The sequence below is a fragment of the Mesitornis unicolor genome, unplaced genomic scaffold, assembly GCF_000695765.1.
Source record: "Mesitornis unicolor isolate BGI_N332 unplaced genomic scaffold, ASM69576v1 scaffold13167, whole genome shotgun sequence".
NCBI lineage: Eukaryota > Metazoa > Chordata > Aves > Mesitornithiformes > Mesitornithidae > Mesitornis > Mesitornis unicolor.
In genome coordinates this window covers 1-17,233 of record NW_010194403.1, presented here as the reverse complement: position 1 = coordinate 17,233, position 17,233 = coordinate 1, and the positions used below count along the sequence as shown (strand labels likewise).

At 37.3% G+C, this 17,233-nt stretch overlaps 1 protein-coding gene across 1 annotated transcript in view; it reads right to left on the bottom strand.

The window, feature by feature from the left end:
* DCAF13 (DDB1 and CUL4 associated factor 13) overlaps positions 1 to 15,521 on the bottom strand; it is a gene marked incomplete at both ends in the record, with an annotated part of 19,504 nt that extends 3,983 nt beyond the window's left edge. Inside the window, 8 exon segments of the mRNA XM_010187785.1 lie at positions 3,445 to 3,580; positions 5,266 to 5,430; positions 7,617 to 7,699; positions 10,664 to 10,741; positions 11,452 to 11,607; positions 12,489 to 12,578; positions 13,832 to 13,939; positions 15,232 to 15,521. Of these exon segments, the coding sequence (XP_010186087.1) occupies positions 3,445 to 3,580; positions 5,266 to 5,430; positions 7,617 to 7,699; positions 10,664 to 10,741; positions 11,452 to 11,607; positions 12,489 to 12,578; positions 13,832 to 13,939; positions 15,232 to 15,521 (1,106 nt within the window).
* Positions 15,522 to 17,233: the final 1,712 nt, after the last annotated feature.

Below are 17,233 nucleotides of genomic sequence, written 5' to 3'. Positions count from 1 at the left end.
ACCTCTTCAGAATTCCCAAACCTCCCCAAGGGCGCAGGTACAAAAGCCTCAAACATATTTAACATGTCCAATTTTATATACTGTATTTGAACAGTCTGGAGTACCTTGAAAGTCTTGTTTAATTGGGTCTTTTGCTTCTAGACATGCAGAGCTAAATGTTTTATGCTTTAAAAAGAAAACCTGTTAAGTCCTAGTAATTAATATATATTCTTTAACAAACTTATTAAAAAGAAAACCTAAATACTGTAGACTATTTTACAGTAGCTTCTGCAGTAGCTCTAACAGGGATTTGGGTTTTGCTACCCCTATGTAAAATCCATGCAAACTAATTGTCAGTGGAGTAGAGACACAGCATGCCTCTGGCTCCTCCAGAGACTTTTATTCTTAATGTTTCACTGATTTTAAATAATGAATGCAATGCCAAACACATTAAAACCCAAAAGAAACATGCATGTCAGAACTGCTGACTGCTAGGGTAGCCACAATTTAGAGTACAACTTTCCAACTGGATAAATGTTCATCAGTCACAATGCAAGTATTATATATCCACCATAACTTTCTTGGAACCCAGCAATGCTAAAAGCAAATAAAACTAAGTACTCAAAGAATACTGGTTTCCATTCACCCACACCCCAGAAATATCCATCTTAAAATACAGTGTCTTGCAAGATGTTAGCACTGTATCAGAAATACAGTGACCTTTGGATGAGTCATTCAATCAAATCTCCTCAGCAAAGAAAAACAGCAGACCAAGCAACTCAGCATTTAAGACATATTCTGACACTTCCGACAGAATTACTGAGTGTTCAGTTTTGAATATTCAAAATGTTCAAAAAATAGCCACAGACTATGAAAGATCTGGACATTTATAAAATAAGCAAGCATATGTCTACAAAGATAAGAACACCAATCCTCTAAAAAAGAAGCAGGTACTAAAGCACAGCAGGGGAACCTGATAAATACCCATTAACAGTTGCAACATTAAAGATCACAAGAACTACCCAGCCGGATTGAACAAGGATTGGCACAGCTGCCTGAATCCAAGCAACATTTCCAAGGTATACCCAAGAACGGGGTGAGCCATAAAGATTCCACTCTTAAGTTCTGTCAGCAACAATTACTCTCTAAATAAATGAAAAATAAAAGTTCATAGTGCTTCTAAAACACATTTTTAACAACTATAGCAGCTTCAGACATTTACTAATTTAACATCCAAAGTCTGTCTTGCTAAATTCAAGCCTTTAACAGTAACATACTTGAACACATTTCCAGACAAGATACAGGGATGTGAACACTATCTCTTATTATTGTAATGTAACTCTTCACAAGTTCATTAGCATCATCCCCGTGATATGAAAGCATTTTTAAATACATAATTCACTGTGTTCCATGTAAGCTCTTCCTGTATTTCTAAATTATCTTGCTTGTTAGCAATGTCTTTTGATGTTGCAAGGTGTTGCGTTTGGGTCTGTTTCTTTATTTTTAAGACAGGATGACAAGTTTTGTCAATGCAAATACTACAGAAAACAGCAGAAAGTAATTTACCGCTCTCCATGCTGAATACTTAAAACAACAGCTAAGTAGGAGCAAGTGGGTTGGCCTATTTCTTCCTAGAACCAAGTATCCTCACTCTTTCATAAGCAAATGCCATCTAGCATTCAAGAGAATGAATTTGCTGTTCAAAATCTGAAAATATTAGGAATAATTCTATATGAAAAATGTTATTTTTGACTTTTTTTTTTACCCTCTTGTCCTTCACACAAAGGGTACAGAGTAAAGATCAACGTCAAAAATCCCACACAAATCTGATGTAGAACTACATCTTGGAGAAAGATAGCACGCCGCTATCTTTCAATACCAAGAATGAATATAGTGAATAAAGAAAATTTCAGCTAATACTGTAAAACCAGGTGAAAAGGGCATCGCCATGACTATATGGATACAACAGCAGGAAAACAGGTAATATGTCTGCCCAACACTGCACCGTCTAAGCAAATTCAACAAAAATTGAATCAAAAAGCACAGCCTATAATGAGCTTTGCACAGTCCTTGGAATTAACAAGTAAAGGGCTGATATTCAGATATTAGCTGTTTGGCTGAAGCACTACCTGGGAAAATCCCAAGAATCAGTTCAGAACAGGAACAAAAATAGCACTCTCAACAAAAGTTACTCCATTAAACAAATCCAACTTAAATAATAGTTTTTAACCACAAATACTGTACAGGCCACAAAATTATATTTTTTAATTTATAGCAAAGATGAAAAAAATAAGACCTCCAAATACCTATGGTGGGCCATGGCTAAAGAGACATTATTTTAGCTGTGCTACTCCATATCCTGTGCTTCAAAGTGCAAAACAGTCCATAAATTACCCCATTGTACATTGTACCCCTAAGTACCCCAGCTCTGCTCTACTCCCTTCCTACACAGATACTATCACTTGATGTAGCTTCAGGTAATCACAAGCAGCCCTAGACATAACTATGCAACAGATCCATCTACTCAACTGTACAATATTCTTCCCTGAATTAGAGCCTCCCTTTCCTCCCCCCTAAATCTTTCACAAGATAAAGTAGAAACTCCCCCAAGCTTTATTTGACAGCTGTGCTGATGGGCTCAGAAAAAGCAATGTAAGCACCTCCAAAATACCATAACGATATAAGGCTATGTAAAGGGATTACTCCCAGCAGACATAGTGTCAAATCCATTCTCCAAAGTCATTCAATCTTTAATACAACTGTGCAGATATACAAGTGGTAACTGTAACAGAACATTTCTGCTTTGTCTACATATAAACATTTGAACAAATATAACTGAAAAGACATGTATCTAATTAGTGATGTCTGTTCCTACTAGGAGCACTTCAACCAAACTAACTTTGATTGAATTAAATGGACTTAAGACACCTTAGTTTGCTCACTTGATATCCAAGTGTTACATACGTTAATGACAGTCTCAGTTACACATTGGTGCAAGTTGTCTATTTTACTATGTGTATGCTTATCAAGTATGAACCAGTTGCATGGCAGTCAAATTTTTTTTAAAAGTAGTAACCCTAAGCTTCAGTAGAATGACTTATATATAGCAAACCAGAATTTATTGCTTTGTCTCTAGTCCAAAGGGATGAATTCTTACTTGTAGCACCCAGGTAAAAAACTCTTAATCTAATTTATTTAGAACTGATGATTATTGTTAACATGAAACAAGACAAAAAAGTCACTTTGTGCAGCAATAACAAGGGGTGTAATTTTATTATTATAGGCTACAGTAAATGCAATGAGCTGTACTGCTCATGTTATTTTTCAGATTAAACACAAGTGTCATTACATTTCCCCTTAAGAAAAAGATTTCTAGAAATTCAATAGGCTAACCAGTTGTATTAACAATAAAAACCTCCCCAACATCTTGTCTTGTGATAACAAAAACCAAAATGCAACTCTTACCACTCCCAGTTTTTCAGAAGCATTAGCTTTCCACAGACGAATATTCATCTCATCTGAGCCACACAGAATGTACTTGCTATCTGAAGACCATTTCACAGTGATGACATGCTGCATTCGCTTTGTATGATACACCTCCCTAAAGCAAAGAGAAACATTTTAAAATAAAAGTAGAAAGCAACAGAAGTTAAGAGTTTTTCAGATGGGCAGCAGATCAAAAGTCAAAACTGAGATATCATCAGGATCCTTGTTTACAGATGCTCTTAACTGCCTGCTCAGTTTCCAAGTGGGATGAGATCTTCCATTTGAGACTTTTCTCCATTCCATGGGATTAATTTCAACGGCATAATTCTGAAAAAAACCCAGCTTCTAAAGAATTTTAAGTGGCCCAGAATGCCTCTGTCAGCTTGTATGATGCTAAGGTCTTCATCTGTAATGCTCTTCCTCACTAGATTTACAGCCACCACACAGAAGGGATAACAAGGGCGGAACAGAGAGAGAGGGAAACTCCTTCCACAGGCCCTGGCAACAATCTGCTGTGATGTGGATTACAGCCCTTTACTGTTGCATTACGGGGTCTGCAAACTTCCCCAGAATTATGTACTTTAACTTTGCATATCACCACTTCTGCAAACATTACTCTTCAACAGAAAGGAAAATCTGTAGAACACAAGAGTTGTTATCCCATATTGTTTAATAATACAATAACAGAAACAAAACATATCCAACAAAGGAACTGCAATACCTAATTACATTTAAAATATTATTGCAAGACAAGAGGAAAACTGAAAATACCTTTAGATTAGTTAAAGGAAAAGGTAAACAGCCGTTCTCAATCTTTAATGAAGTATAGGAGCATGCAGTTACTTTGAATAATGCATACGTAACTGCATCACTCAATAATAAAGATACACTCCTCCCCAAAAAATATACAGCTCCAGCCCCCAAACCACCTAGAACTTGACCTAGTAGTAACTTTTTGGGGAGCAAATGCTGGAGAAAGGAAGGCAACCAGAAGTAAAATAAAGACACGAATAAAGAAAAGAAGAGGAAAAACTGACAAGAGAGTAATAAAGGTAGGTTTATGAAGAACAAATGATACCAGACAGATCTGATAACCTGCTTCAATTTTCATCAAACTGAAAAAAAAAACCAATAGAGACACAGTAGATCCAATCTGAACTTCAGCAAAATATTTAATACACTGACTTATGAAATCTTACATGAAAAACTAATTCAAAGTGAATTGTATTCAAAGCATTGTCATATGAATCAAAACCTGGTTAACAAAATATGAACAAAAGGTAATACGTGTACTGAAAGAGATCACAAAAGTGTCCTGAACTGATCCTCAAGAATTCATACAACACTGATTTTCACATAATGTCTTTAGCAATCATCCATATAGGATGAAGACAGTCCCTAGAAAACCAAATGCTACAATGTTGTAAGGCACTGCAAATGTAAGTGGTGACAGATAAAGTACAAAGTGACCTAAAAACATTAAAGATAGCAGGAAATCATATGGGATTCATCTTGGTAAAATACAAATGAGTACACCCAAGAACAATAATGTGCTGTAATTTTAATCCAAAACTGCAGAAATGCTGCTAACCATTAAGTAGAAGTTCTACTTCAATATATGCTCCAGAATTATGTCAGCTACATGACCTGTGAATCTCAAGTTATATACAGAAGTTTTCAACATTCAGAGAAAGTGAATGACTCAGTGAAGATGTTAATGAATTAATTAAGAATTTTGAGGATAAGGAGTGAGGTAACGGAATAAATGACAGCAAGAGGGAAAGGTGCAAAACCACTCACCTGCTGTGACCTTTGTCTACAGGAAAAATGCGGATAGACTTATCAAAGCTGGCAGAGACAAATTCTTTCCCAGTGGGTGAATAATCCACATCAAGAACAGCAGACACGTGATCCATGTGTACCCTCAAAGGTGATTCAAGAAAGCGCATATCGAATGTATATAAGCTTTAAAACAAATACACCAACAGCTTAATACCTTAACAACACCTAAGTAAACAGTATATATATGCTTAACAGCTACTTTAATCAAACATATACCGCACTTAAGGATAGATCCATACTGCAGAGGGAACTCTTGAAAACTGCTCATAACACATGAAAAGAAAGAATGATGCATTTTTAAGGCCTTTTTTAAACAGAGGCTTTAGTTATTGGATCTTTGGAGTGAGTTTCTTGCTCACTGTCAAAGAGCGGTGGACACAAGTTGCTTCTGGAGCGATTCCAGTTGAACTCCAGAAGAAGTTTTTTTTACCATGAGATCAGTCAGACATTGGAATAATCTCCCAGGGGAAGTGGTAAATTCCCCTACATTGGTCAGTTTTAAGAGTCAGCTTGACAGGGTGCCGATTCATTTAAACTATACTTTTACCTTGATAGGTTGGACTACATAATCCTTGTGGTCCCTCCCAACCTGGTATTCTATGATTCTATGAACAGATATTCTCCACCATTCCCTTTCTTATCTGTTCATGGGTCACTACTAACCAAACCTATTCCTCCAACCACCACACTGTCCTTCACTCCATCTTCAGATATAAGCATATAAACTGAACTTGAACAAGCATCTCTGAATCATTATGGCAAGCCTATCTACTCTGCAAGGTTTCTAGATATTCCCCTGTCAGGAACTCCTAGTAACTCAGAGTCTATGGTGAAGTTGCCATTTGGTCACCACCCTCTCCTACTGCCTGGTCTTTAGGCCAGATAATGCAGGAGCCCAAGGGAAGCTTGGTCCTTCAGTACATGAAGATACTAGTTCAGCAGAGCGCACTATCCATAGAAAAGCAATACATTAAATATTAAGACACAGCTACTGGGTGACAGCTGGTTTGCTCTTAAGCACTTCAAAGCTCAGGTGAGGTCTATGTGTACTCCCTTTGAATCAAGCAGCCCACTGTCACATAGCAAGGCTGAGTCATTCATTAACCTGCCTAGCACCAGTAAGCAAAGGACAAAGCATTTAATGAAACTTGCATAACATACACAATTTAGTAGAACCACTGTATTAAAAACTTGTAATTTAGCAGGTTTCTCACCCTCCTTGCTGCAGATGAGTGCATAACTAGAATTAATTCATCTCTTATTCAATAGTTTACTGACAATTATTTTTCTGTATTATGTATATAATATAGAAGCTATATATAAATAATATATAGCATATATATAATACAGCTATCATCATATTCAAAACAGCTACTCCATATAATCAGCTAACACTTGCATGCATGACGTTGATATAGGCATTTGCCATTGTGCTTATACTAACTGCTTTAGTTTGCAAGAGGACAGTTGCCACTGACAGTAACAGCTACCATTTTTATTTTAAAGAGGGGTGGTGGGAGAGACACATATAACAGATTAGGTAGCCTGGTAGCATAACCACACCATAACCAAAATAGCTGTAAAACGGTGTATTAAATATAAGACCCACTTTCAAGGTCTGGACCAGATTCTACCTCCCTGGACAAAGAGCCTTAATATAAGTGACAAAATTTCTGTGTTCTAGAAGAAAACAGCGATCTACTGTTAGATCACTAACTTTCTGGAAAAAAAGGACATGAAGCACATTTTGTAGTGGCCTAGTTTTGAAGAGACAGCTTTTTCAGTATCAGATTAGCTGTTCACATGAACAGTATTGTTCAAAATCAATATCTCAGAGCAGTTTTTTGCAAGGGTAAGTACTGCAGTCTCTGGAACTGGTTTACAAAAGATTTGTTTAAACTTTTTTATATTAAATGTTCTCATCAAAATAGCAGATCAGTATAACATATCAAGTTTCACAAGAGCTGGCAAGAAAATAAACATTATATTGCCTCAGACCAGACCAATAATATTTATTTTCCAGGTGCTGTTGCAAGCTATACTTACATTGGTTCAGCTGCATTTTTTATAAGTTACACTGCTTTTTACCTCCCAGGTACAGAAATACAGAGAAAAAGGCAGTCTACTACCAATTCTTTTTTAAATCAGTGAGCCTGTAATTCTCTAGGTTCTTACTTAAGTGATTCAAATTTAGAGTTCAGTAGGTTTTTCAAAATATATTTTATGTGATTCTGTGCTAATGATAAATTATTAAGATATAGATTAAAACCAACATGATCACAACCATCAAAAAGCAAGGTCATGCTTACTTGTAATCTTCATTTGCTGCAGTAAAAATGAATGCTTCCATGGGGTTCCAACACAGTGTATTTGTCCTCATGTTCAAGATAACCTGAAAGATATTTACACATTGCTACCTTGTTACAGACAGTAAAATACTTGCTACAGTTCAAAGCCTCCAATACCACTGGAGACAAGCACTTGATAGACACAGAATTAGGGCAGAGGAACAGTGCCATGACAGAATGTTTCCTCACCAGTATTCAAATTGGAACTGGAGAAGCTCCTGTCCCCTCATCCTATGCCCACTGCTTTGTGATATGCTGCAATTAAATTTTCCTCTGTAAGTCATCTTAGAAGCAATTCTTCTAAGTGGACGTTTAATATGTAAACTTGTTAGTGGTCAACATGTAAACCTGGAACTTCTGAAAAACTTCATCGTATTTACAGAAACCTTTAGTTAAGTAATCTATAAACACACCTAACTAAATGGTTATTTCAAAAAACAGTCATGAATTGATGCTGTGAACCAGCATTTGGAAAGTGATTTTAACATTTTTATGTTCTCTAATTACTATCCCTTCATCATTTTATCTCTGAAATTCCAGTTCATACATTCTCCAGGAGAGCTGCCATTTCTTGTTGAAGAGCCAAGCAATGTGTGCAGAAGTGACTGTGTTGTAATCTACTCACCGCTAGCAGTGAATAATTTGTTACACATTCATAAGATTTGCTTGCTGGTAGTAAGCAGATGGCTAAGCAGAGGCCAGTTTGCCTTGAAATGGGAGGAAGGCAGCTGATGACAGCCTAGTAAGACCCTTCTACATTGCTAACAGTGGGCTAGACAAGTGGCATTAAGCAGTTATGTGTCAGATACTCCCACCTTGGAGGACAGCTGTGGCAGTAACAGCTAGGCCCCTGCAGGAGAAGGAGGGGGCTGGGATGAGGGCATCTGACACCCTGTACAACACAACAGCTTTGGCTTCTGCTGAGTTTGGAGGAGCTTTCAACTACTACATTTAAAAATAAATCCCATACAGTATGCCTGACACAAAATAGATGTATAATTACAGAGCAACACATTAACAACCTCAACAACTCTAAACAGGATTTTCCACAATGCTGCAGGCCATCCATAATCCTACTAGAAAATCATAACATTTTGGTGTTTTAACACTATGGTACTCCAAACTCATTTTTGTTCTCAGCTTACTATACCAAACACCATAAATTTACATATATATAACAAAATATAGTTGTGCAATTATATCTTTTACAATAATGAACACAATCCCAAAGCAAGTAAATACTGTTGACCTCTACTGAACCCCTCCAAAAGATACTGATTATGAGTGTGTGAATATTCTCAAATCTTGTTCTCTGTAAGTCATCATTTCCTAGGCAATGTTCTCCTGTTCAATATGAAGTCTGCACTGCAAGACACAGCGTTCCACAAGAATTACTTTTCATTATAGAGAACACTAACTGCTATCAAAAACCTTCCTTTTGTCATGCAACAGGTGTGCTTCCCTTCACCTTTTTCCAGCTTTTTTATTCATTTTAGATTTACACAGCATCTCACCTTCTTATTTGTCTCTCTCTGAAACTTAAGACTTCGAAACTCAACAGACAGGACAAACAGGCAAGAGTGCTACTGCTTCATGATGTGCGAGGCTGTATTCCCCTTTCCACTAAGGATGGGACTCTCACTGAGTTCCAAACTCAGGGCAGTGTGTGAGCCGCTCTGCTGATCAAACACCAGGAACACAGCAGTGCTAGGAGCCAGTGCCCATACATAGGTAATGTACGTCTAATAAGAAGCACCCTTCTCTTGGGACTTACAGAGCTCTTAGCTCTCAGTGCAGAAATGGACACTCAACTGCCTCTCCACCTGGGAATCCTCCCTATCCCAGCAGGAAATCCAGTAGCAGGTACCCATCCAGGGATGCAAGGAAGTAAGGAAGTATTCATCAGTGTTTTACTCCTATAGCAGGAAATGCACCTAACATGCTGCTTACTACATGAGACACACACATGTGCACATACGTATATGAATGTACACCTTTATATATTTAAGCCCATATACATGTGTAAAATTCTGTTAGAATAAAACTTAGTTCACACACACTCAGAATGCATCCTTTTATAACTACAGATCTACAGCTGTGTTAGTTTTGACATTCAGGTCTCCCACTGGCACCACTGACAGTTTTTTATAAGCATTGTCTCAATGGCCCAAATGAAACTTCATTAAAAATGTTGAGGCACAGGGAGAGAAAGAAATACTGTTACACCAACAACAATTCTATTCTGTAACTAAGTAAAGTACCACTATAGTGTACATCAGACCACTGTTATTGCAGACAGTATATAACACGCTAGAAGGATACTGAGTTCATAAAACCAGAATACTGTATTTCCAGAAGAAAACTGTTGATAGTTCTGGGGCTCAAAACTACTGAACTTGATTGAGGTTAATACGCGTGTATGAATTACTGGCTTCTTGTTTTAAATAAATACGTATATTATCTTAAAGATAAGCAAGAATCTTCATATCACTGGTAAATTCCATGTATAAATACAATTCTGATTCTGCTGCAAAGGATGTCTGAATGTTTATACTAGGTGCATAGGAGAGGGTTTACCTCCACGCAAAAGAAAAACACCTTTTGAAATGCAGAGCAAGGCTCCCAAGAGGTGGAAAGGAAATGCCTTAGAAGTTACCTTGTTTCCTTCTGGCAAGGAGGAGAATTAAAAAAAACACATACACAGACAGAATGCAATAAAGGAACATAAAGTTCTTATTGTGAAATTGCTGTCAGGTCAGGCGCTTTGTCAAGAATTACAACAGAGTGAGCATGACAGCCCAGTTGAATGCACAAAAAGGCCCTTCTAACTCTGTATGGTTTAGAATCCCAACATTAATTCAAACTCAGTTAAAAGACTCAAAATTAGACAATGAAAATGCAGTGAACTCACAGTTCAGAGCTTCCCTTTCTCCACTGTCATCAACAGTAACAGATTATTTACGTTTTCAGTTTGATTATTAGCACCATAAGCTTAATAAAAAGATTACCTTCTTTAATGGAGTTGATTTTCTCATATCATACAGCACAATATTTCTGTCAGAAGCACAGCTTCCCAAAAGGTAAGTCTAAAAAAAAAAAAAACCACAAAGAAAACCACTGTGGATTGTCTTCTGAACATTTCTAGAGTAGGTACCTAATGTAGAAATTAGGTACCTAAGCTATTTCACAAAGATGGCAGTCAAATAGTTCCTTTTTTAGTCAAGGAAATACATTTGTCATTCTTCCTATGCAGCTAATTATTCAGCACAAGTATTTTAAATAGCTTCCCCTGGAAGATTCAGAATACACCCAGTCCTCTCTACTTCAAAAGTAACAAGCAATTTCTCATAAGCACTTCATCTACAAACACAGCCCAGCCAAGAGGTATATAGGAACGGCTGTAGAAGACAAAACGCAATTGTTTTGTCACAGAGAGGAGTAGAAATCCTGGTCACAGGGTATACAGTACTGGAATAGAGGAGAGCTCCATTGCCACATGACAGCTTCACTTTATGGCTGAGGTACAGGGTATGTGTTGCTGTGGGCAGAATAGAGACCAACTTACTTTTGTTTCTCTTCTCCCTCACTAACTGAAACAAATTATAAAAACATGAAAATATATGATACTACATTCCAAAGCAATATAGCCATAAAAATATATGTATATACCCCCCTAAATATTATGTTAAAACACAATCTAAATTTGGAAAAAGCTGTTAATGATGGTGTTTATAGAGTTTAGATCTTGCACTGATCAAGAAAAATACTGATTTCCAATACAGAACAGAACCATTACCTCAATGGGATTAAATTTCACACTGCTTATGCTATCAAAGCCCCACGTCAGAGAACACATAGGACTTGTCCTTTGCTCATCCCAAATGTCCACTTGATGGCCACAGGTGGCAAAAATAGCTTCCTTCCAGTGGTGATCAATTCCTGTATACACTGTCTTTAAAAGAAAAAAAAACAAAAGAAACCACAAAAAACCCAAAACAATTTACAAAACCAATTGTATACATAAATACGCAAGTATGTTCTATTACAAAAAAGATCAATGAATCATTGTATACCAAGTATGCCATGTTTTTTTTCATTTATATTACCGAAACCAAGTCAATACTGCTAAACTAAGCCTTATCAGACGCACCCTTGCACAACAGACTAGCTTTCTGTGTACTTACTTAATGTGCATGCACACATTTCTTGTTAGTTTACAATGGAGTCAGCATTAGAAGACCATTTACAAAGTCCTGGCTGACTTTAAAGCAAATGGAAATTTTAAGGGTGGAGCTACAGATTTTCACTGGAGGCCTGAAAAGATCCCATAGACATTACAATAATTAAAGATTTTCAAACTATTTACAAAAAGCATTTAATGTTGTTCTTAAAATAAGCTTATCATAAATTGAAAGTGCTGCAGTGTGTACTTTTAGTCTGCTTTTGTCAAAAAGACAGACAGAGTTAAAATTTTGTACTGAATGGCTACGAGATATTGGCATGAAAATATGCAGACTAAGCACTGACGATTCAATTCTGACTACAGAAAGATCTGACCAGTTCACAGGAAAGGGATGATCAGTAGAGACAGACCTAAGCAGCCTCTGATGGCATTTGAGGTATTTCTTTCTGGTTACATATAAAATGAATACAATAAAAACTTCAGACAGATACTTTAAAAGTCCCATTATAAAATTTGATGCCATCACCTCACAACCCATTATGATAATGTGATATCAAATTCTTTCTCTCTCCTCCAAAAGCTAGAAAAGAATTGGTTCAAACTTAACTCAAAAGAAGAGATGTGGGAAATTCAAAGCTTAGATTTACTACCTTTCCAAGAATTGTATGAATTGGTTCTTCTTCTTCTCCATATTCTGGGCTCTCCATTTTCCACTGCTTCACAGTTTTGTCATCACCAACCTGAAAATATTGGAGAAAGCATGTATATTCTGTTTATTCTACTAGATGTGCTCTGCAATTAAATACAGTCAGCCTTTCAAAGGAGAATGATCTAGGACATAGACAGAAGTAAAGTGCTTTTTCTCTTGCTTATTCACTTTTATACCTCTAAGCTAAAGATTAGTTCTCCATGTCATAGTGTTATGCTAGAAACTGAGAAGGTACTTCCAGGGTTGAATAGGAAAAAGGTAAGCTGGAATGAAGACTATTTTTTTTGGCTGCATTTTGTGGTTCTTAATCAAATAGCACTTTAAACTGCAAATTATCTTATGGAAGTCATTTTGATGAGCATGTAAACAGTTAAAAGGCACTTCCCACCTCAGCTGTTCCAGTTGCCTGTTCCTAACCTCATGCTACCTCTTGCACTACACCAGCACAAGCTTTTGCATGGCTGTGCAGTGACCTGAATCAGGCAAACTAGAAAAAAAAAAGTAAGCTATAGAAGCTTCCTCTCCTGACAGCACTACCTCTGTTTCTTTTTTCCTTTTTTCCATTTTCAGGCAGAGGGATTGTCAAAACGGGATTCTACTTTGGAGTCACTCAGAATTTTTGCTATGGCTTCTCCTACATCCTAACTACTGTACTCATGACCTGGTAGGTACTGCAGAAAAGATAAACACATAGCAGTAAAAAGAGTGCTTCAATGTCCAGCTCAAAAAAATAAAAGCTCAAGACACTCTGCTCTTCAAAACCAAGTCGTTTTACTGTATCATCTTAGATTTGTTTTAATGCAAACAGGAAAACATACCGTTTTCATATAGTTTTCACGCAACTGAATCAGTTATGGCCAACATAAGTTAATAAAACTTTAACATAACCTTATTGAACACCATTACTCAACTGGAACCATCTTGAATTAATCAGTTTATCTTTAATAACAGGGTATGGAAACGGTTACTTTTCTAAGTGTTTGTATGTCTTTCAATGAACATTATCTACTTCTTTAATGAAGACTACTTTCTCAAGTTTTAATTAAATGATCATCCATTAGCAATTTTTTGGTATCTATCCTTTCCATAGTCTTGAATAACGTCCACATCACAGCACCAAAAATCTTTCACCAGAAACAGAATTGTCAAGTTCATGGACAAATTGAATATAAGTGTTCATACAATATTGTATGCCAGAGGGTAAGTTGCTCACTGGAAAACAGATGGTGAACAGGCCCAGGTTCTGTCCTGCTACAATGTACTAAGGAGACACATTATACTTACAGTAAAGAATGATGTACCGCAGAAGCGAGTACACATGCCTCGAACAAAACCTTCATGGGCTTGTATAGTACGAATACACTGTCGTTTGGTCAAGTTCCAAATTTTAACCTGTTAAAAATAGAAAAGTATTCCGTTATTTAGGTTTTCTACAGCCCACAATTGCAGTTCACAATTCAAGTACAAGAGATCATACGCAAAGAAATGACACAGCTGGCTTGAACACTTGCCAGATTTTATAATGTTAAAACTACTTAATTATTCCATTCTTCAGAAAAAAAAACTAAAGGATGCTGCTCTTTTCTTCACATCCCTTCCCCTGACTCAAGCTATATAATGGCCGCATTTTTGCATTCCCCTATCTTTGAACTAGAATTCTTGCTAAAAGATGACAGCAGTGATAATTTTAGCAAAAAATACCTCTCTAAGGAGAAAAAAGCACACAGAAATTACCTTTGGAACCAACAGTATGTTTTCAGACCAGTTGTTGGACTACACATTCTATACTATTCATTCTATACTAAACATTCTACATAGATGTCCACCTCTCAGAGGTTTTCATGTCAAAGCATTTGAGCCCATTAAAAAAAAAAAAGGTCAGTTTTTATATTTTTACATATTGCCAGTACCCAGTTTACTCACTCAAGCAGCAGATAAGAAATCTGAGCACATTTAAATTTACTCCCCTTCTCTCTGAAAAGGTTACTGTCCCTTACACTACTGCATGACATATATACCTTCTATAAAAAGCAGAGAGCAATCAGCTACACAGAAGACACCTTTAAAATATACAAGTACTATCAAGTGAACAATGTAAGGGTGAGAGCGGACAGAGAAGACAGAAAAGATGGGCAATTTTTTTCCTGCAACTGACTCCAATAAAAGTGCCCTTGCCTGCTACTTGTAATACATATGTAAAATAATCAAACCAATACAGGGTTAGTGTTTTATAGGCAATATGCTAAATTATTATTCCACAAAGTTTTCAGTTGTGTGCCCCTTCCCCTTAGCTCATCTCACTTCAGGTAATCTTCTGAATCTGCAGCAGCTGAACTTCAAGGGGAGGGGAGGTCATGCAGGCAGGAAATGGCAATCACTATGAACTATATTAACATTCACTGCTCCATCCTGAGGAACTGAATATCACACCCTCTGCTCACAGCTGAAAGCTGCTACCTAAAGGTTTTTTAAACTCTTTGTGCACTGGGATTCCACAACCTGCAGTTCTAGAAACACTGCCCCAGACCAGGAAAGTTGCATCTTCTGAGTGAAGATGGGGTATCACAGCTGAACAGAGACACAAAAGAGAGAAGCAGGGGACATTTAAAAGAGAGAGAAAGAAAAAAAAAATAAAAGAAATAAGAAATGTATCTTCTTTGTTGTGATTTGTAACTGCAGCTTACCTCTCCATCACAAGCTCCGGACAGCACTGTAGACAAACTCTTTGGATGTTTGGCCATGCAATTAACTCCATCTCTGTGGCCATCAAGCGAGCTAAGAAAGGGTTTTGCAAACACGCGTTCTAGCTTTGTTGCATTCAGAGCTCTTACGTACTCTCTTGGTACCTCAAACGGATGCAGTACAGGGTCATAATTTCTTGGAACTGCAGTAAGAAAAACATTAGAAACTCATGGTGTGTAGTGTAGTTCAAAGAAAGCCAAATTAGGAAGATTTTCTCTTCCATTTTCCCACCCTGGGAAATTTTATGCAACACCAACATTTTTGCCATTCCTAGTGTTTTGAAGTTGTTCCATGGGATCGCTAGTACGCTCACTTAAGCTTGAAGTTAAAGTAATTTCAGTTATTTCAGTGTATTATGTTCTTTTCAAGGGTACAGCACTAAACTAATGAAGACATGAATGTGCATAACAAACTGGAAGTTGCAGATCTCTTGCAACTACTATTTAAAAAAAAAAACCCAAACCACAATATCAACCTCCTACCACTAAACTCTAACATACACAGAAAGGACACGGCTACATGGACACACACAAAGAGAGCAACCTAGCTCTCTTCATGTTTAGTCAGCTGCAAGCCAGCCCTGTCTTACAAGTGAAAATCATTAGTTTCATTAGCTTGGTCCTCTGCTGTGCTTTTGGGTTTTGCCTCTTTCATTCTGTTTCATGCAAAAAGGTTAAAAAGTCAGTAGAGTAACTGACAACAGATCCCTCATTAAGAACTGATACTTAGTTCAGTCCTCTGATTTCCAAAGATTATTTGATGCATAACAAAACCTCCAAAATCTCTGATGAAATGGAGGTGTATATCACTCTGTAATATAACACAGAATTTAACAGCTTACACACAACTCACACTTAGAAAATTAAGATGTATTCAGCTACTGTCCCAGTGGGTAACTTCAATAATATTTTATCATGTGGTAAGTATATCACCACAGTTAAATAACTAGAAGATGCTAGTCATGATGCTACTACACAAAACATAGCCACCTACCTCCAATTCAATCAAATAATAAAGTATAGACAATTTAAAACACTCTAGGTATACTGTCTTTCTCAAAATAGTTTGATTTAGTGCATCCAAGACACCCAGAGTTTTATTCCTGCTCTTTCTGACGAAGGGTCACCATTTTACAAACTTTATTTCTGACACTAGGCAGAAACTAAACCTCATTTCTATCATGTTACTGAGGTGAAACTACACAACTGTGAAAGATCAGTTCTGTGGAGGATAAGAAGAACAGAGCATCGAAAATCCTCACTGCATCTACCAGACTACAGCTGCAGCATCTAAAATTGTATAAGGTCTACATGATCTTTGTCAGTTTTAGTAAGGGGTATGCAAGAAGTGGGATGAGCTGTAGCAGGGAAGAAACAGTAGTAAGTGCAAAAGATTTCTAAGAGTAACCTAGGCAATACTAAGAGTAAGCTCAAGAGTAGCAGCATGGTAGCCAACCCCCCATCTCTGCACTCCAGCTCCAACTGCTCTTTCAGACCACGCTCTGGCTCCCCAGAACCCAGATCTCACAGAATGGGAGGTGCTGGAAGGGACCTTTCAAGATCAACTAGTCCAAGCCCACTGCTAGAGCAGGATCACCTACAGAAAATCGCACAGAACCACATCCAAGGGGGTTTTGAATGTCTCCAGAGAAGGAGACTCAACAACTCCTCTGGGCAGCCTGTTCCAGGTGCTCTGGTACCTTCACACTAAATAATGTTATTTACACCCTTATGTTTAGGTTGAGCCTCCTACGTACTGGTTTATGACTTTTGACCCTTGTCCTGTTGCTGGGCACAACCAAGAAGAGTCTGGTCTCATCCTCCTGACATCCACCCTTTAGATATTTATAAGCATTAATGAGATTCCCCTCGCACCCAGTCTTCTCCAGGCTAAACAAACCCAGCTTTCTCAGACTTTCCTCATATGGAAGATGCTCCAGTCCCC